This window comes from Procambarus clarkii, chromosome 89 (genome assembly GCF_040958095.1).
Source record: "Procambarus clarkii isolate CNS0578487 chromosome 89, FALCON_Pclarkii_2.0, whole genome shotgun sequence".
NCBI lineage: Eukaryota > Metazoa > Arthropoda > Malacostraca > Decapoda > Cambaridae > Procambarus > Procambarus clarkii.
Genome location: NC_091238.1, coordinates 14,595,847 through 14,616,691, shown reverse-complemented (window position 1 = coordinate 14,616,691; position 20,845 = coordinate 14,595,847). Strand labels below are relative to the sequence as shown.

Genomic DNA, 20,845 nt, shown 5'->3' with positions numbered 1-20,845 from the left:
GTATGTATTAACACGATGTACTGTATGTACATGTATGTATTGCAATGTATTTGTTATCATTTTATTAATTCTGATAGAATTTACCTACTTAAAATTATCTGTTAGATTAAGGACCTGCCCGAAATGCTGCGCGTACTAGTGGCTTTACATGAGTGCAATTACTGTACTATGCTATGTATTCTCACAAACCCAATGTACCTTCTTGTATATAAATAAATAAATAAAATAAATAAATAAATGTACTGAACGGGATGAGAATAGTTTGAGCTACCTCATCCCTTTGTGTGTATTTTACCTCAATAAACTTATTTCAATTTCAATTACTATGCCACTTTCTATCCCTATCTCCTCCCCTCCCCTAAAAAAACAAAATACACAAGCACAAAACAAACACGGCTATACACGCTTCCGGTTTCGTCACGAAACTTGCACTCAAGGCAATCTTGAATATTGTTTTTCAAAGACGCAGACAATGGCTTGTACAACCTTTGTTCTCAGGTTATGAATATTTTATGCACGGCTGATGAGCTCTCTTTATAAAGCTCACACACATCTATTGCTATAGTGTCTGACGGGGCGTTCCCAATATTTGTCTGTCCTCGGAAGACTAGTTTTCTTTTAACCAACTTAATATTCTCAATTCAAACTCAGAAGTAGTCCATAAACTTTTTTTTTTTTTTTACAATATCTTTGAGTCTTATCAGGGCATCAAAGTCTGCAGAAGGAACATTGACATTTCTGTTTATCTGGATCAATAGGCTTTTAAAGTTTATATTCAATTGAAGGAAAACGACATTGTTTCTCACTGCTTCACGGGAATTATAGTAAGATCCAGAAATTGGCATTGATTACAAATTGTCCTTGAAGCTGCTGTACCTCTTTCCCTTCGTCAGGTAATCGAATTTTAGGTCAAATATGTTTTTGCCAACATAAGTCTCACCACTTTAATTGTAATTTACAGATTTTTCCTATGGCTGTACACCTGTTCCTTCCAGTCACAACTGTACACCTGTTCACTCCAGCCACGATCGTACACCTGTTCATTCTAGCTACAATTGAACAACTGTTCACTCCAGCCACAACTGTACGGATTTCTATAAATCATCACCTTCTTCACTGTTTCCGACATCATAGTGCCATAGTAAACTTCAAACCAGTACTTATCGCCCTTAAAATACCTTTCAACATCGAGATTATATTAGGAGGTGACCTCCTATTACATATACAATTTCAAATAGTCAAAGCACTGGTTTAATATCTCCAGTCAACCAACAAATTTGATCACATTTGACCTGAGCGTATTACCTCGCGCCATCCACAGCAAGAAAACAAATACTTCGCCGCAAGAGCAACGACAATCACCTGACGCCATACACACACACACACACACACACATAATATCCAGCTCCCGCCCTACACTGTGTCAAGTCTCTCCCCTAACACACACGCCTATTTTTAGTCGCTTCTCCTGTATCTTAACACAAAAAACAAACCAAAATGTCCAAACCTTGTCATTCTGAACACTGAGGCTCCTCGGTGACGCGTCTCTTAACATGATTGCAAGTCATCGGCAGGATGAACCCGTCATGCAAACTGCACCTACCATCAAGATGATGATGATGATGGATGATGATGATGATTATCTGTTATGCTCTAATGGCTGTTTTACGTAAATAATGTACTGAAAACTTTGATATACACTAACTCGATTATAAAAGTACATTTATATATGAATACAGTTTTTGTATATTGATCTTGTGCCTTTATTTGAATTGTGTAGCTGTTGATACATATTATGAGCCTACAAATGTTCACTCCAACCTTTCGGCATCACAATACAGTAGTTGATTTTCAAATTGAAATATAAAATAAATAACGAAACAACCTGTTTAATCAGAAAACATTAAGGATTGGTGCATATCTCGTGTAGTTAAGAAACTTCATTAGCTTACTATGGTTGAGAGAGCTGCAGACAGCCATCAGTAGAAGTGGCCGGTGATTGGCTCTTCACAAGGAGAGTTACCCTTTGTACCGAAATTGGCCACTAAACTCGCATCTCCTGTCTTTTCACCGATAATCATTTGTATTGTCCTGAGCGGTTAGAGCAACATCGCCTCTACGCCATCGACGAACGGAAGCTTTCAATTCTTGTCGCGTTGCTTCCGGTGGCGTTTAATTAACATAATTAAAATCTAAATTCTTTAAATTTTTCTCAGAGTTCTAGAATCAATGTAATGTTAGGTAATTGTGGAATGTTATACTATACAGTACATAAGATTGGTGGACATTTAATTGCAATATACTGTAATTGGTTCAACTGTGTACTGTACTGTAGTGGAAACAACAGTGGTCACAGATTCTAACAGTCATAAGCAGATCAAATTGCTTCTCCACACTCAACTGGTGGTCAGTAAGGAAGAAGTGTTGATAAGGCCTTAAAATATACAGTTAAAAATAATTTATATGACCACCCTTATTGCAGCTGCTTAATATCCTATATCTCCAATGTTTCTCATTTGACCTTTGTCAATAGTCTGTCAAATCACTCCAACACTGTAACTTAACAAGATTATATACATTGGAAAACACTGCAACAATCAAAATCAACAATGTTCCTTGGTCTGGGTATTCTAGTCACCACTTTTAGAGTAGATCTTTGTTAAAGACTGTACCTCTCTCAACCAGTTTAAGTTAAAAACGAAGCTATACCTAATAAATTCCCTGTAACCTACCTTACCCCTCTGTTGTCAACCCATGTATGTTTTTTGTTTTTCAATTCAACGCTGTTTGAATGTAATTTTCTGTAATAATTTGTAATTGAATTTGTGCTGCTTTTTCAACAATGTTCCCCCCTCTTTTACCTCTATTTTTATTTGTACTCAACACATTTTATTCTTTTTACCCGTTAGTTTTAAGCTTTAGTCATTAGTGTTTTTTCCTGCCCGAAACGCTTTGCGTAATAGTGGCTTTAGGCATTGTATGTACTAGCTCTATCTATAAAGCCAACAAACTTTGTAAAATCTCTTTATGTATGTACCTTTACCTAAATAAAAATTATTATTATTATTATTGTATGTAGCCAAATCTTCTACATTACAGTATTTTGACCTAACCAGGAACAATAGGATCATTCACTGGTAATCATTCATTCTCTTCTCCCGAGGTAACTTGCTTAGCTAAGCGAATTTTGGGGGTCAGTCCCTGAACCCATTATGTGCCACTGTAACCTTGTGCACTACTACCCACAGGATGGTATGTATTTCTTTTCACATAAATAATTAAAATGATAATTATAATCTTAACGCCATTGTTTATGAGCAATAAGTAACTATTTTATACAATTTTGTACTTTTCTATTGTCCTACCTATAAATGTAGCCCCAAAATCCTTTTTTTGGCCGATAAATTCTTTATCCAATATGAGAATAATGCACTAGAATGGTCTTAACTTGGCCTCCCAGTTTACCACTGTCTGTAACATGAATCCTGTTATAGTTTTCACGATCCTTGTCCCTTTCCCCTAGGCCAGCAATTGACCATTACCAGGATGTAATGCATAACAGTTGAGTAACTCCCAGGTACCTATTTACTGCTAGGTGAACAGATCCATCAGGTGTAATGAAATGTGGCCTAATATCTTGTCCTGCATGGAAACTGAACCTGGGATCTTTCAGTTGAGAGTCGACTGCACTGACCAGTGCTATGAGCTGAGGTTAGGTGGTAAGTTCCTTGAAAATTTTGTGGGATAAAGGGGTATATTAAATTAAAGAGCTGTACAGTAGTACTAGGTTGCCTTTTAGAGGAATTTGATTTAAAAATAATTATTTCCAAAATGTACATTTGTAAGTTCATTACTTGTACAGTACAGGGAGGAGGCCTGGTCGACGACCGGGCCGCGGGGACACTAAGCCCCGGAAGCACCTCAAGGTAGGTAGGTACTTTAACATTTCATGAAGATGGCTACATATACAGTATATCAAATAAAATTTATTTATTGTTTTTAAGTATTATGAATCCTTGTATATTCCATTTTGTGTGTGTACAGTATTGGAACAGAACAATGAAAATAGAGACATATTTGCGAGTAAACATAATGGGCAAAAATCGATTGTTACGATTTACAATGGTTATATTTTCAACATCTGGGTGAAAATATCGATAATTAATACATTGTAGTAGTTGGGCCTAATAATCCAGTTTGAGATGGTCAGAAGAAAAGTGGTGCTATAACTGAATTTCCCGCAGATACAAAACAAGTTTGACATACCATTGTACTCCGATGATATTCATAAGGAGATTTCGTCTATAAATGGCTCATTTTTTTTTTGTCCCCAAACTCCCCTTGCCACTTCGGGGGTGTATAGGGTGTTTATGTAGCTTCAGGGCACCAATCCCTCCAGCCACAGGGCATGGTGAGAAGGCACCCCTAAGCATACCCTTAGCAATATTAAGGTTTCTAGTGCATTTACCACAGAGGGAATGAGTATGTACTGGCATGTAAAATTTTATATCTTTGGCACCCCAAAATATCGTTTAATGTCACCCAGTCTGTATTACTAAAAAAAGATGTGAGCTGGGATAATAACCATTCCAGTGAGCAAGTTGAGTTAAGGGTTTCTACCTATTCATACAGGTGCCCCATTTATTAATGAGAGACGGTCAAGATGGTCGGGCTGTAATCTTCACAATGTACATCCAGTACATGTATACCAGCATGCTGTTGATTACAAGTGTCGAGTTTTTAGACTGTCCCCTGTCCCTCTTTTGTATGCCACTCACTTCAACACATAGGTGACCATCTTCTTTCTCAACTTTCCTGCACAACACTTTCCTCTTCCACCTATGCAATCCATGCTCTTTATATTCCCTTTCTTTATTCTTCCTCCCCTGAAAGGTTTGGAACTGGGAAAGTGTCATTTGTGAATGCAATGTCAATCTTATCACAAATGATCCCTCTAGGCCTAGATATGGTAGAGTAGGAGAGGTGTCTAGTGGAAAGATCAGAGAATAGGTTCAGGGTAAGATTTTGAAGAAGTTTTGATTGAGAATAGGTTCTATGGAGTCGTCAATATTTACAGCAAACGCAACGTTGTGGGAAGTTGACTGAGTACCATCTGTCTTATCACAGTAGCCCTGTTTGGTCCAGGTTCCAGATCCAAGCTACTACTGTACTAATTAAATAAGCATGATCCAAAATCATTAACAAGGCAAATGGGTACATTTCATCTGGCTCCTACCCAAACACCCAATGAATTTTAAAATAACACTCAACTGCCCTTCAAACTTTGGCCACAAGAGAGACTTCATAAGCTATATTCAACTGTCCTCCAGGTTAACAGAGCACATGAGCCCTCACCACCACAAAACAATCCCCGTTGGAATACATATTTAAATGATACAGTACTGCTCATGTTTGTTTTTCCGAGAGCTTTGGATAGAATTAAAATCTGTGCCTTTAACATAAGAACTGAAGAAATTCCCTATGCCTTGGTGTTCAGTACGTTGTGCCTGTCATTAGGCAAATATTAAGGCAGCATATGAAGTCCGCCAAAAGGCTGTAATATAATAAATATTAACATATTTGTACAGTTTATATCAAGATGAAGGGGAATATGAACATATAACATCCTCACAGGAATCAAATAACAATAACATATTGACCTAATTTTCTTTATTAAGACTTTTGAAAGTACAGTAGCATGAATTAACCAGTGACCTGTGCATTACTAAGCTTCTAATGGAAAGAAAAGTTTAGTAGTATTCTTGTAAAGAATATCAGCTAGCTGGTCCGGATCTTCATTTCTTACTGCTGCTAAAACCTCCAAGACTTGGCTGTAATAAAAGAAAAATACAACAGGAACTTTTATAAACAAAGAGAAAAATATATTAAAGTTTTGATACCATTTGCAAACAACTTAATATTAGAAGGTGGACTGGGGACATTGTCTATCATGGAGATAAAACTTATGGGTGACATTGGAAACAAACCCATTATTTGCTTGGGTTGCAGTGGAAATGACAGGAGTGAGGCACCAATTCAAAAACATACGGCACCCTATCATGTCAGGATCATGGGAGCCATCTCAGTCAGAGGCGGCAACCATCCGAGAAGGGTGGTAGTAGGAAATGAATGACTGTGTAAGGGTACCGAGTTAATTATTGATTAGACAAATATTGCAAAATCATTCATTAACAACTGGGAACACTAAGGAACATAAGAATAGGGAAAGCTATTTAAATCCCTCTCTTGTTTGTCTTAACCTACATTTGGAACAATTAATCAACTTACGCAAATCAAAATCAATCCAGCAACACCATATTTGTTATTTTACTTCAGAATTCTTCCACAAAACAAAAATCCAGTTTCCATCCAATATTTAGCCAGGTCTTTTCTCAATCTTAACTTACCTAATGGTATTTCTTGTTTCATGTTTTCGTGTTCATATATTTGTATATTTCAATCATGTCCCCATTTATTCTTCACTTTTAGAAAATGCAAATTATGCTTGTTTAAAATGTCTTCATATGAGTAGCTGCTAATGCCTGAGATTACCTTTGTCATCCTTGTTTACTGTCTTGAAAATTTATGTTCATTTGATACCTAAAGGTTAAGTGCATAATATAAATGGGGCCTTAACAGCGGCAAGATAAGAGCTGGAAAATAAATAACATTAACTGTCTTATTACTAATAGTTTTAGTTATGAATCCTACTTAAGTACTGTATCCAATTTGCTTTACTTTGAATATTTATACACCTATTTCTACTAATCATGATAACCAGATGTTTTTATATTGATATTCAGGCAATTTTAACATCCATCAACTGATAGTGGGGGACTATTAGAATTTCTTAGCCTTACAACGCATGGTAACTATGGCCTAGTAATATTTATAGGCAAGTAAAGCAGATAGTTGTGATGTGTAATAAAAAGGCCTTAAGCTCTGTGAATATGCCAACACATGCATAAGGTTTAGAGATCTTTGGTGACTATTAATGGTGACTGTATGACAATACCCACATCATATATACTTCAAGTTTCTTATATAAAATCAATGACAATACAAGCAAGAGGAGTGCAGGAGCAGATGGCTTATGACTAACTCTTGTTACCAGGCTTTGCAGCTATTCACAGCTTATTTTAATTGTTACCCTGCCAATTTTCATGGAACATGATCTACCCATCAGTTGCAATGAGGTCCCTAATTACTGCTGGGTGAACATGGCTAAACAGCTACGATTTGTTGGCCAAGAAGCCTTGCCTGTTGTTTGTGGATATACCTCGGTCTGTTGCCATGTGGAGTTCAAAGTATGATGATGAAAGCATTGAGAAAGATTTTAATTTTTTCCTTTTTTTTTTTTGCCTTCACTTTATCATAGTAAGTAGCCTCTCCAGGCCATCAATTTATTTGTTAAGCACTAAGAACCTTGACATTATACACTACCAGCTACGAAACTAAAGCCTGACAAAGCTTACAGACAAATAGGACTTCGTTACTGCTGACATCGGAAATCTCATACCGGCTATACAAATTAATTCAAGAACACTAAACATCAAAATCCACATGACAAACAAATAGCAAATGAGGCCCATACATTTTGAGACATCAAAAAAATAAAAATAAAAAGTTTCTTACACTATGCAGTTTGGTTCATTCCTGCTTTTGACCATAACTCCAGACTCCCATTTCTCCTTCTTTTTTGTTGGAAAAGTTGTTTTCACATGCTTATGACCAGCATGAGTAGGTCGAATTTCACACCAGGGACAATCTGTTTCAATCATGAGGCGCTCTGATGGGATCGATGCTGCCACTAGCAGGTTTTCTTCGGTCTTTAAGGAACTGTTGACAATGTGTTAAATCGATGCTAATTTCTAAATCAAAATACATTAAATTGACTCGAAATGTTAAAGTTTAAAGGCCATAAGCAACCAACAATTTAATTTCCCTTATAATGCAATATTGAACAGTACTGTATATTCAATTTTTTTAGTCTGAGCAGATATTATTGGTCCTGGATTTAGTTCCTGTGACAGGACAGACGATCTTGGGCACATTTTCTTTCACGCAATGCCTCTTTTCACCTATGATTACAAGTCCCTAGTAGTAAATCAATTACTGGCATATATCTTTGCAGCTGATTACAAACTCCAACTTGCCTTGGGTTGCATATAATACACTCACCTTGCAGTACTTAGGTATATTGTACTGTACTGTATTTTGAAGGCACTGACCAACTCGATAGTGGTACATTAATTGAACTACAGTATGCAAATACAGTCACAATGTTTTTGTAATTTTTAAGATTAGACATATAACCTTTTTTTTCTCCATTACACAGCCATCTTGTCTTATGGGCTGCCAGCCCCCCACCATGTATTCTATATTATCTCTAGTCTTATAGGTATCAAGAACCATCTCTGGAGTTTTACATTTGTACTTGGGAAGATTTTTCCCAAGGTAATGCAGTCTGAGCAGGGAAGTTTTGCCTCTGTATTGACCAATTTAAAAATAAAAGGAATTCGATTATTATGGTTTACAGTCAGCAGATAAGAGTATTATCTGCAATTTATGTTTTTCTCCCAACAGTCACATTTTCATTTCTATTTGGTACAGTTTCCTGTTAATAAGGTATCAAAATAAAGCCCACAGTGTACATTACTATATTTTCCTTTTCCTGGGCGATTGTTCTGCAAACAATCTCATAAGGAAAAGTAGATACACGCAAGCACATAACTGCATTTTCATTAATTACCGGGATTTGTTTACAAAGCTTACTAATTTAGAGTCTGTCACTGTTGCTATATGCAATTGACTTGAGTGCATTGGTGTCAAATTATTTGTTGACAAAGGGGCAGACTGTGATGTTATTTTGAAGTCATGAGTTAGTTTTAAATTGGGACATTATCATAGAATATTATAACTTCACACTCCTTGCTAAAAATATTAAAAAGTGCATTTTTACTTTTGAAATCAAATGATTATTTTTTCCTCAAATCTGACAAATCATGTTATATTTTAGTTCCAAAAATTTTCATAATGGTTGCATATGACCTTTAATATGTAAAAGTGCATTATTAAGTACACTACAGTATTTCAAAACTCAATATTAAATGTGGTGCTCATTAAATTTATAGACTCTAATCTTTCACATAATCTTTGCTAATACTGTACTAAAATCTACTAAACTAAAATAAATCTAAAATAAATCTACTAAATACTAAAATCATGTTACTGTATTACAGTAACATGATTTACGTTACTCTTCACACACACATGTATGTCTTCAGAGCAAGCTACAGTGAAACCTCTAGAGAATGGTCTAACTGAGACTGTGAATAGAAACCTCAACCATGTAGTCAAGATTTTTGCCTTGTATCCAAACTTCTACAGGGTTTTCTTTCTGTAAATGATTGACACACAAATAATATGTACTGTATATAAATACGTAATGCATTTTGAATACAAATAAGAAAAATAATTGTTCTTCCAAGTTTGTCTAGTTTGTTGAGGCTGCCTTGATCATCTGGGACTCCCTGATTCAGATAATCAAGATTTCGGGGAGCAAATTCAATCAGTTCCACAATGGGTTCTCTTCAATCATGATCCATTCTTATTGAGGTTCCACTGTACTGTACTGACATTTCATAGATACAAAGGTAACAATCTTAATTTTTAAACATACAGGCATTATTTACAAACATGAACATAATAAATTAACAATAAATTAATTACCAGCCATTTAATCCAATAAATAGATCTAAATCTAAAATCTGCTGAGCTTCCTCTTTTGTGCCGTCAAAAGAGTGTACGACCCCACCAACGAGCTTCTCTCGGTGAGCAGTCAATATCTTCACAAGATCAGCGGCAGAATTTCGACAGTGCAAGAACATGGGTAATCCTGTTACTTCTGCCAGATTAATTTGTTTTTCAAAATATCTGAAAGATTAGATTATAGTACAGTACTTAGAAATTTGCATTTTTCCATTACATTTCTGCCTTTTCCAATCGTGAACAATATTTACAAAGGCAAACTTTCCAATATGCGATGCACAAAGGCCACAAACTACACATAACACAAAACACCTTGCACATGAATAGTCTGGCTAGTAGTGGCCAGTGTAAACAAATTTTTAAACAAGAGATGTGAAACCAATGATGAAACTAAGATACATGTACTGTACTGGAAATGCTGATATATAATAAGTAACTCATCTAAGGATGGCAAAAATGATGAACAAGAAAATGTGCAGAAAAAATTTACCACCCAAGTCCATTCTGATACTGTATATATCTTAAGTTGCCTCAAATTGCATTTCATCGAATGCAGACAAGAAACACATCAGAATCTATACACTAAAATAATTTTTTATAAGCTCAGGAGATACAGTAGAGTGTAAAAATAGTATCAGTGAGAAGTAGGGAATGTAATACAGGGTAATTACACAAATAGATAACTTTAAGAGGAATAACCAAAACACCAAATGCCTTACTTTTTTTGAATATCTGGAGCACAGAACTGTGTACGATCATAGTCCAAGCCACACTCGCCAATGGCAATCACATTGTCTCTGTTATCTAAAGCCAGTTGTAATAGGTTCTCTAGATAAGTATCTGGGTCAGTGCCATCCTTTTCAAATTCGTCACAGCGGGTTGGGTGGCATCCGACTGTACTATACAGCTGTCCTGAGGGATTCAAATTGTTTATATAAATCACGTTAACATTTGCACTTCTGTCATAAATTAAGTCACTTTCCAATTGCCTAATGGTAGATGCTGCATACATCCTGAATATAATGTATGGTGTCATATACATTGTATACAAATTAGAGTTGTTGGTATTGAAACTTGAAATGAATTGCAGTTTAATTAAATGTTTTGCTCTTAATGCCAGTACATTTTGCTTGAGAATTACAAACATTTGTTCTAAATTATTCTTACAAATTGCTTAATGAGAGTATTTTTTTACTATTAATGACTTCATCCAGTGATAAAGTTATGCCAAAGAAGTGGAATTATTTACTGTACCTATCTTTAAAGAAAATATCACATTTGCCGGCGTAGAAGATGCACCCTTGTATAAGACACATCCCTATTTTACAAGGATATTTTGAGGAAAAGCTATTTTAGCACGTTTCATCATACATTTATTGAAAGATATTTTAAAGTGGTTTTTGTACCCCAACTCTTACTTCCTCTAAGATCAGTTGTATAGTTGTTCATATTTTGGGCAAGAGAATTGCTATACAGGTGGTGAAACTTGTACTGTATTTCTGTATGTGATGTATTGTGTTGCCGCAACAGGCCATCGGGGCGGTGCACCCAGTGATGGCGCACCATCACAGCGCTCTGGTTTTATTGTTTTTTTTCTTTGAGATTCAACTACTCTGAACAAAAGCAAGTAATGTAGCACAGGTTATGATGAGCCCATAGTCAACTTACCTGGCACAGGAGCAGATCTGTAACTTGGTTTTATTGTCATTCACCCAATGCAAATGGCAGACAGGCAGATGAAAGTTTAACATTCCTTTCAAATTTCTAGGAGCATTTTCATGTAGATAATGAATAAATCTTTCATAAAGGTAACACAGTCATTAAATAATGCATGACATATCAGATGTGGGTTGCATTTAATAATTATCACTCTTCCTTCTGTTTGGTCTTGAAGGAAGCCGGCCTCGGGTGAAAGAGGGCTGTGACGATCACTGTCTGGTACCCGTAGGTGCGGGACGGGGACGTCTGCCTCTCGAGGGTCGTGCAGCCCAGGCTGTGCTTCAGGAGGCTGGAGTCATTCATACCCTAGATGGGGTGGTTCTTCTCCAGCCCTGTCCACGGTGGTTTCCGGGTTTGGAGATCCCTGTGCCCTTTTTCACTAACTTCGAGGTTAACCCTGGAACTTACAGTTCCTGCGACGGCACTGGAACCAATCGTATTGGCATTTGCCTTTCCATTGGAGACTTTCGGCGCCATGGAGAGGTGGGGACCTGCTGCCTGGGTAACAGTTTCTTCTCCATATCAACCTACCCATGCTTTGCACCCTGGTGAGGCCACTCCAGACCGACAACCAGAGTGCAACACCATAGTCTCCTGAGACTGATGGATGCCTACTACTACTATGCTGGGTAAGGTGATGAGATGATGTGAGCTTCCTTCATAACTGCCAACGTATCGTAAGCCATTTTTCATAAGTTTGTGATAACAGACTGTGATAACTCGGCTTGTTTTCAATATTTTATTATTAGTAACACAATTTACTGTATTAATTTGGCTTGTTTTCAATATTTTATCATTAGCAAAAATTTTTATGCCTAGTGAACTAATCCAGCATGCTCGTCTGGCTCCCAAGCCTACGGCGCTCGGTCTCACATCCGTAATTTGGTCACATTAGACACAGGGCAATTTTTTTATACATTTAAAAATAAAAAAAGGGGCGTCTTATATGCCGGCAAATACGGTATACTGTTTACTTAAGTGTTATATTGTGCAATGAAGATTATTTGTGACAAAATGTTCACCCTATACTTTGTATTTACAGTACTGTACGTATTAGTATAAAAGAAAATCAATGAAACAATGCTCAGTGAAGCAAAGATTGTTCATCATGAACTTACTGGTATTGTAAAATGTCTATCAAACCTCACTTTGCAATTTAAATTCAGATACTGTATATTAAACTCATCTAGGGATGAGGCACATGCACCATGCCTGCATTTATGCTGAAAAGTTACCATATCTAAATATATTCTGTGATATTTACCATTGCTTTTGGCAAGTTCTAAGGCTGTCTTGCTGTCTGAGAGACTAGTTCCCGTAATTATCATTTTGCTTAATCCTGCTTCCCATGCTCGCTTCAGAACGTCATCTAAGTCCGCTACATGTTTCTTGCTTCCATGATAAACTCCCTGGTACATATCATCAGTCAGATTTGCACCAATGTCTGTAAAAGACACATGCTTCATACACAATCCTTGGTTGGGGGTGAATATATGAAATAATCTTTAAGAATAATAATTCAAGTATTTTTGATAAGATGAATATCACATACTCCAGTGAACATACATAATACTGATACTAGCTTGCAACATTCTCTGGGAAAAGAATTTGTGAAATTTATCTCAATTTACGTATGGAAACCACCTAAAACACAGGTCCCAAATTTACATTCAAAATAATAATTTCTTAGAGTGAGGGATATGGTTAAAGGTGCATGAACAATTTTATTACAAGCAAGGATGACACTGGTTGGAATTGATCAACTATGATTGACAAATAACATGTCTGATGAATATCGAAGTGCCTTTCGAAGTTTATAAATTCATTTCTGCACATGGTTCCATAAAAATAAACTGAATATAATGTTGAAATTTAGATACAACAAAGTGATGGAACTAAGAAATTAATTTAGTTTTCTGGAATACTGTACAGAATATGCTATCACTGTAAAAAAATAAAACAAAACAGCAGCTTCCCTGAACTTGGGTCACCGGCATGAGCTAACATGTCAGATTCCTTGTGATTATTTAGGCCCACCTGGCCTACAGTAGATAGTGTCCTACCTTCTCAATGGGTTATGGAGCATGTTTGGATCAGAGATCTGCCCACTTTCGAAGTGTATCACCATTCAAATAATTTGAGGAACATTACACAACATTAGACCTCCCTTCAAGTAATGTTTGACACTGAATTGCAAACAAAATCTACGATAGGCATATCCAGTACTGTACCTCAGAACCTGGAACCAATGAAAGATGAACATCATACACCAGTCAGGCAGTCTCATGTAAGACAGTGCCAACACAGATGAAGGAAAGCAGGAAGGTAACAGGTCATGAGCATCCTATTAACATGCCAGAAACATAGGGTTTATATGTTTATATATTTGTTGTAGACCTGGATGATCAAATTGCTGTCAAGATCACTAAAATGCGTGGGTCATTGGCTCTATAAGAAATATGAAACATACACAAATGGACAACCCAGGGGAAAACTCTTAACACCGTGGCTAAACTCAAAGGAACATGGAACAAAAATTAAGGAACAGAGCCTCAGAAGGTAATCCCATACAGCCCTAAAAAATTAGGAACAACTGGAATTTACACTACACTTGCTACGCATACAGGGAACAGGACAAGACATGGAAAAGACCCAAGATGTAAAGTTGCCAAGATCCAATAATCATAAAAATAGGTTGTGCCACAGAGCCCTGAAAAGGAACCTGAGTGAGCAGGCAATAAGAAGAGCAAGAGAGAAACTGGTCACATAGGAGGCCCTTGATAAGACTGCCCCCAAAGTTCTCTAATGCATATGAAAGTAAAGTCTCCAAACACTTAATATTGAAGTATTGACATTTTTAATGGACTTAAATACAGTAGTTATATTAGGTTTACTGTAAAACTTATGAAATAAATTGAAAAAAGTTAAATTACAAAAGAATGGTTGCTGTACTATGGCATCCTGAACACCCTGTATCCAGATAAATAGGAATGTTATCCATTTCTCTCATAATTACAGGAGTATAAATATGTGTACTATTGTATGTTCAATTCCCAAGAAGGACAGAAATGTTTTGAAAATGTTTCCTTTCACCTGATGCCTCTGTTCACCTAGCAGAAAAGAGGTGCTCTGTAGTTTGGAAACTGATGTGGGGTTACATCCTGGGAAAGATTAATAATAGTTGGCCTAGGAGAACCTCAATGAATCTAGCAGGCTTCATGTCCCTGACTATAGGAAACCATAATCCAGCACTGGTGGGTGCAGGCCTACATATGGTCTGGTGGCATATTTGCAATGAGTCAGCAGATGGAAATGAATGTTGGTGGTAAAGGCACATAACTAGAATGAACATGAGTATGAAAGAGTGAAGATCATTGAATTAGTGTATGGTGTTAGAACTGGATGTGGTGTGTTGATGAGTTTTATATATTGTTTCTCCTACCGGACGTAGCCAAGACGTCTGGTTGAAGTCAACATCCACCATCAACACATGCTGCCCGCATGTGGCAGGATGATACCGTGGACTCAACAAGAGGCATGTCACAGGCAACTGAGATGACCATCAATGTCAGTACTAAATGACAGCTAAAATATCTCCGGTTTGATTTTCTTCGGCAGTACAGTACCTCTGTTCACATAGCAGTTAATACGCATCTGGGAGTTAGGCAACTGTTGTGGCCTGCTAGCCTAGGAAAGGTTAGTAGTTGGTAGTAGGCAGCGCTCCATTAAGTCCCTGTGAGTTAAATGGGTATGGGCAATATGTAACCTCCCCAGAACCATTTCCCACTGCTGGTTATGGTGGTAGGAGGAAGGCCATGGGGAACACTACCCTTAAGAGCATGCAGCTTGTTACCAGTAACAGAAGACCAGTGATCCTGCTAACGGGTACAAATTGAGGAATGAATAACTGAGTAGAAGTCGAAATAAGGAACACCGTTGTGCAAAATGGGACAAGTGCGGATAGCCTCCTTTGCGGCAGCATGCACTTAGGAAAATTAATAGCATATTACTGTACTGTTTACTGGAACTCATTTATTTAGCTAGATCAACTGTTCCAGTGGAAACTTTTACAATATAAAATAAGTCCACTTCAAATCTTTCTTGTTTACTTCCGCAGTCTAAGTTAACCGACTTTCCGTGCGAGAAAATATATTTTAACTAAATTTTCATTTGACAACTGTGACTTCCATAAGTTTAGTTTTGTAATGAAGTACTGTACTTGATGTAATCATACAACTGAGTTATGAGTTTGTTTTTACTTTGTAATTTCAAATTAAGATCAGTTAATTGTGCAGTAATGTGCGGGCTACAGGTGTGCTTGCAAAGGGCCGCATATTTGACATGCCTGTTGTAAACATTATTTTAATTCCCTGCCACAGGAAGCAAGACACACACACACACACACACACACTACTGTGAACTTGTTTTTTGACTTAATGACCCTAAAATCAAAGATGAAATATATTCTTAGTGAAAACCAAATATTAAAAGACAGATGGCAAAGGACACAGCCACATTGATACACCACATTTGAAGAAATAAAAATATATCTTACAATTTACAGGTATGATACAGCAATCTTTATATAAAGAACCTATTATTGGCATCTGACAAAAACAAGAATAATAAGCAATACCTGCCACTGTACAACAGTAGTTCTGACCATGTTAGTCACTGAAGGCAAGATGATGAGCAGCTTCTGCTTGCAGACACCTCCAGCTCTTTGTGGACGGCTTGGCAGAATACTGTATAGCAAAGAGACTTTCTTCCAGTCTGTATGCATGAATTACTGTATGTTTCATGGGCATTCTTAACTGTCATACCTAACAGTGATTTATAACTCCTGGATATGACAGAATGACCCTCTTGCTGTTGCACTAACTGTTTAATCTGACTCTTCATGAATGCTGAATCCTCTCGAGAAGTTGTGTGCAGAGAAGTTTTTCCACGCTTATCTTGAGGAACATTTGCTGGATTAATCCCTTTTTGACTAATTGCCCTGGACAGTCTACCATTTGATACTTGAAGTGTCGAGCAAAAGAGGCCCTTACAAACCTTTTTCCTTTCACCTTTAAAGTTAGGCAGTAAAAATGTTCTGGTATGAATACGACGTGATTCTGATTTTAGGGAGGTTTTTGTTTTTGTGTCATTGACCTCTATATGATTCCAAAGAAACTCTGTTTGAAGGTTCCATGTACCCAATGACCAATACTGTCTAAATAAAATTTCTTGTTGTTCCACTGGTATAAGCAGATGGCATTTACTAATGCAGCAGGTATACTGTGGTAAAAATTCCTTTCCCCAAACAATTTTACCTGATTGAGCCACATAGCTCTTTCCTTCATTACGAAGTTGTTTACGTATTTTGCGAATACTTAACTTACCCTCCTGCTTCCTTCCTTCTAGGTGATTATCTGCATGTTGTGGAACTTTTGCATGATGTGTATTTGAAGATGCAGAATCTGTCACTTGTGATGACGTCTGTCTTCTGATCATTTCAAAACATGTAGTTGTCTCTGTCTGCATGTCCTTATAACTCAGCACAGTATTTTTCTCAGACAATTTGTAGCTTTCTTCGAACTGTGTATTTTCAACTTCGACTGCATACTGACTGTTGCCTGCTTCATTTGCTTGTTTAGGTACTAAAGATTCATTTATAGTAATTTTTCTTCTGCTTGTTGGCAACAGCTTCCTAAATACTTTAATACTAACTATTGGCTTTCCTGCTTCTACACAAAATTTGGTATATACAGCATAAGTTTTCTTAGTAGTTACTCCCAGAAGAACAGAACTCTTTGCCTTTTTTTCCTGATAAACTTCATTATGAGGTAATGAGTGAATATACATTTTGGCTACATTCATAGCGGCTTCAGACGTTTTGTTGGTGGGTGTGTTAAGACCTCTCTTATCTTTGGGCAGCTCACTCGGTCTGGCTACTAATTTCTGATTGAGTGCATAATTTAGTCTCCCATTTGATATCTGTAGCACAGCCAGAAACATTTTCTTACAAACTTTGGACTTATCACTTTGTAAATTGGGCAAGTAAAACTGCCTGGTATGAACTCGCCTAGAAGCTGAATTGGCTTTTTGCCTAGCAGCTTTTTCAATATTAATATAATCCCATAAAAACTTGGTTTGCTTATTCCAGTCACCCATATTCCAAAACTTGGAGAATATATGTTTTTGACAGTCAGAGCTAAAATTCTGAAAACATTTAAAACTGCAACACTGCAGGATTGGCTTGTATATTTTGGCTTTAATGTCTTTACCTTTTTGTGAAGTGTATGCCCAGCCAAGGTTTTTCTTTCTTTTCCTTAGGTTTTTTGTCCAGTGTTCATTTATCTTTGTATAATGTTGTCCATTTTCAAGAGATTTGTCTGACTTAGCTACTTCACTGTGAGAATACTGTAGCATCATTGCTTTATTATTTAATGAACAAAGGTCTGGACACTCTATTACTGTAGATGTGCCTAATTTATTATCCTGAGGTACCTCTGCTCTTGAGTTATTCGAGTCACGTATCTCAATTTCAGTGGAATACAATTGAGCCAATGGTGTACTGACAGCTCTATGCAAACATGATGAAGATGTATGTGGGCTGGTATGTACAGAATGGTATGATAATGGCACTATCTGAGGCAAGTGTTGACTGTGAATAAAGGGAGAAGCATTAATCCCAGAATGTTGCTGTTTTGCAGGACACTGCTTTTGATATTTCAGTACTGTGGAAGGGGAAGAGGGACTGTAGTTAACCACATCCAAGTGGTTAACTGGTGGTGCATCATGAGTCCCTTCTCCAAGTGCCTCAATTTTGTCTTCATCCAGAGCATTGTTCCTACCTGCCAAGATATGTTGCTATTAGCTTTTACGCTCTAAACACACATTCAAGACTTTTTAAGAGTAACAACTATAGGTTTTCCACTGCTGGAGACAGGAAGCCAGTTAGGCTTATCGAGGCTTCCCTAGGCCTACTACAGTACTAATCTTCCCAAGGATGAAACCCACATCAGTTGCCAAAGTCCTAGGTATGTATCCATTTACTGCTAGGTGAACAGCGGCATCAGATGTAATGAAAAGTATCCAGATATCTTGCATTGCTTGGGACTCAAACTTGGGTACAAACAACAGTGAGATAACTGTACTAATCACTGCACCACAGGCCACCTTATTGTTGTCAATGATTTATTACTTTGACAGTCATAATCTTAGAACTTTAAGATATTCTGGAAAAGATAAACAAGACAAATTGAAGTTCCTACAAGGATGCTACTGTACCACCAAAGCTAACACACACATTGGGGGAATTTTTGTTATAGGAGCCTTAGCACCCCGGTATGGGATATCATATTTAATTCACGAAAATCTCTCCCTGCAATCTCTTGATGGCCACACTTCTACCATACACCAATTGAGGCGGAAATGAACTCCACAATAGTTGACTTTGTTAACATGAGAGAATGAGGGAGAACATGTTGAGTTATGAGTGTGTGTGTTACTCCAAGAATATGTTGGCTTCAAAGCATCATAGGTACTGTACTGAAATGTATTTGTAAGTGCATGTGCTCCAGTGGGTAAGGATAACATTAAAGGAAATCAACTGAATAACAGCTCTCTGGACATACTTTGTTACCCATGATGCATCTTTCAATATGTTTACTTCAGTATTATTCAACAATTTACCTGAATTTACCTGGATTTAAAATCTAGGTGATTTACCTGATTTTAAAGTCCATATACCTGCCTAAAACAAAAGTGACAAAAATAAATCAAATATAACCTTAAATTTGTCGATAAAAAAATAGTGTCCAGTAGATTAACTGGTGACTTTACTCTAGAACAGAAGCAATTTGCAAAACAGTAAATGCTTTCTCTGGTGACTAATTATTGTTTAAACAAGTATTAAATTACTTGTTTCTGCACTTTTACTTTATAAAGTAACTATTAAAAGAAGGCACCAAGCCAGGGAGACTATGTAGCACCATTTTTACTTTATACAGCAGCCAATCTGGTGTAGGATTGAGAGTACAGTACTCTCCTCCGGTTCTGCTCCTCGATCACAAAGCAAGACAATTTGAAAAGATTCAGGCACTGTAAAGTGTAGGTCACAGAGTGCCTGGCATCTGTACAGCATCTGGGGTGAACCCTAGCTGATAGCTCTGGGAGAAACAAAAACAGTTAGTTCAAAAATAGCTTCTCTTTCGAAAACTCTTGACATGAAAACCTGTGTTAACAACTACTTACCAATAAATCGGCGAGTCAGATTAGCCATTTTTGATATCATACAGCTTTCTGTAGCAGTTCTGGGAGGGAGAAGGTGGGTGAAAAGGAAAAATTATTACTTTTCTTTATCATTCTTAATGATGAAAAGGTTTCCTTCGTTACATATCCACTAATGAAGTAAAAGACAAATCTAAAAATGTTAAATTGTTAAATAGCTTGAATATCACAAAATTATGACAACAATAAAAGAAACTTGAAGAGACATTTCAAATATTGGTGATGTACAAGTGAAGCCAACACAAATGAGAATAGAAATGGTTTACAGTTTTCCATTGTAGGGAATTGGAAGCCTGTTAAGCTTGTCGATATTTCCCTTAGGCCAATTACTGACGTTTCCCATGATGCAGGAAACAACAGTTGTTTAACTCTCAGGTACATATTTACTGCTAGATGAACATGTGCATCAGGTCTAAGGAAATGTTGCCAAAGCCCTTAGACTATACTGTACTGCCAAAGAACTGAATCTGCAACCTTTTCCCTATGGCATGCCTGCATAACTAGCTTGATGATAGCCATACAAATTCTGGAAAATCACCGGATTAACACAAGTATGCCAAAATGGTATGATTATGTTGTTGAATGGATGTATTTGTGAATAGGGAGTCCAAAAAAAATTAGTTTGAGGTTTAAAATCTGTTAATGCAGCATTTTGGGTCAGAAGTGATCCACACTCAAGTTGACAAAATTTGCATGCAACTTCTGTACAGGTTGGTGAACACTCGATGTGACAATTTATTTTAAGTTTCGCATGAAACACTTTGCGTAATGGTGGCTTCATTGGGATGTGTAACTCCTGTCTCTACAATTGTACATTACTCATATGTTCTTCGTATACACATTCTTTTGAATAAATATAATAATTATTATTATTATTATTATCCTGTCATGCCAGGCTACACTTTGATGTATCATGTGTAACACCTGCTGTTTCCTCTTGCCCCTCATAACTAAGTTCTCGACTCACAATCGGGGATCCCGGAAACGATTCCCTGGTGGGCTAGAAATGGGGGGACTGGTCAAGTCGTATACTGCAATTTCGGATACCGGGCTAGAAACAACTTCGTTCACTGAGAAG

At 37.0% G+C, this 20,845-nt stretch overlaps 1 protein-coding gene across 6 annotated transcripts; it reads right to left on the bottom strand.

Annotated features, from left to right (window-relative positions):
• Positions 1-5,655: 5,655 nt before the first annotated feature.
• On the bottom strand, positions 5,656-20,845 carry LOC123773313 (deoxyribonuclease TATDN1). Of its 6 annotated transcripts, none has more exons than XM_045766924.2 (7): positions 20,735-20,827; positions 19,732-19,790; positions 12,755-12,934; positions 10,491-10,683; positions 9,733-9,936; positions 7,636-7,839; positions 5,656-5,831 (listed from the first exon to the last, which is right to left on the bottom strand). In XM_045766924.2, exons 2-7 carry the CDS (start codon positions 19,769-19,771, stop codon positions 5,726-5,728), a joined length of 927 nt encoding a protein of 308 aa, XP_045622880.1. In that variant the 5' UTR covers positions 19,772-19,790; positions 20,735-20,827; the 3' UTR covers positions 5,656-5,725. The 6 variants fall into 6 exon arrangements, with proteins under 6 accessions (XP_045622880.1, XP_045622881.1, XP_045622883.1 ...); XM_045766925.2 differs by having other exon boundaries at positions 20,692-20,782; XM_045766927.2 differs by lacking the exon at positions 19,732-19,790 and having other exon boundaries at positions 20,735-20,845.

Coding starts and splice junctions, on each gene's coding strand:
- LOC123773313 (XM_045766922.2), bottom strand. CDS start 19,771: ATGATATCAAAAATGGCTAATCTGACTCGCCGATTTATTG. Junction 18,330..19,731: donor TCTGACTCGCCGATTTATTG/GTAAGTAGTTGT, acceptor ATATCTTGGCAG/GTAGGAACAATGCTCTGGAT.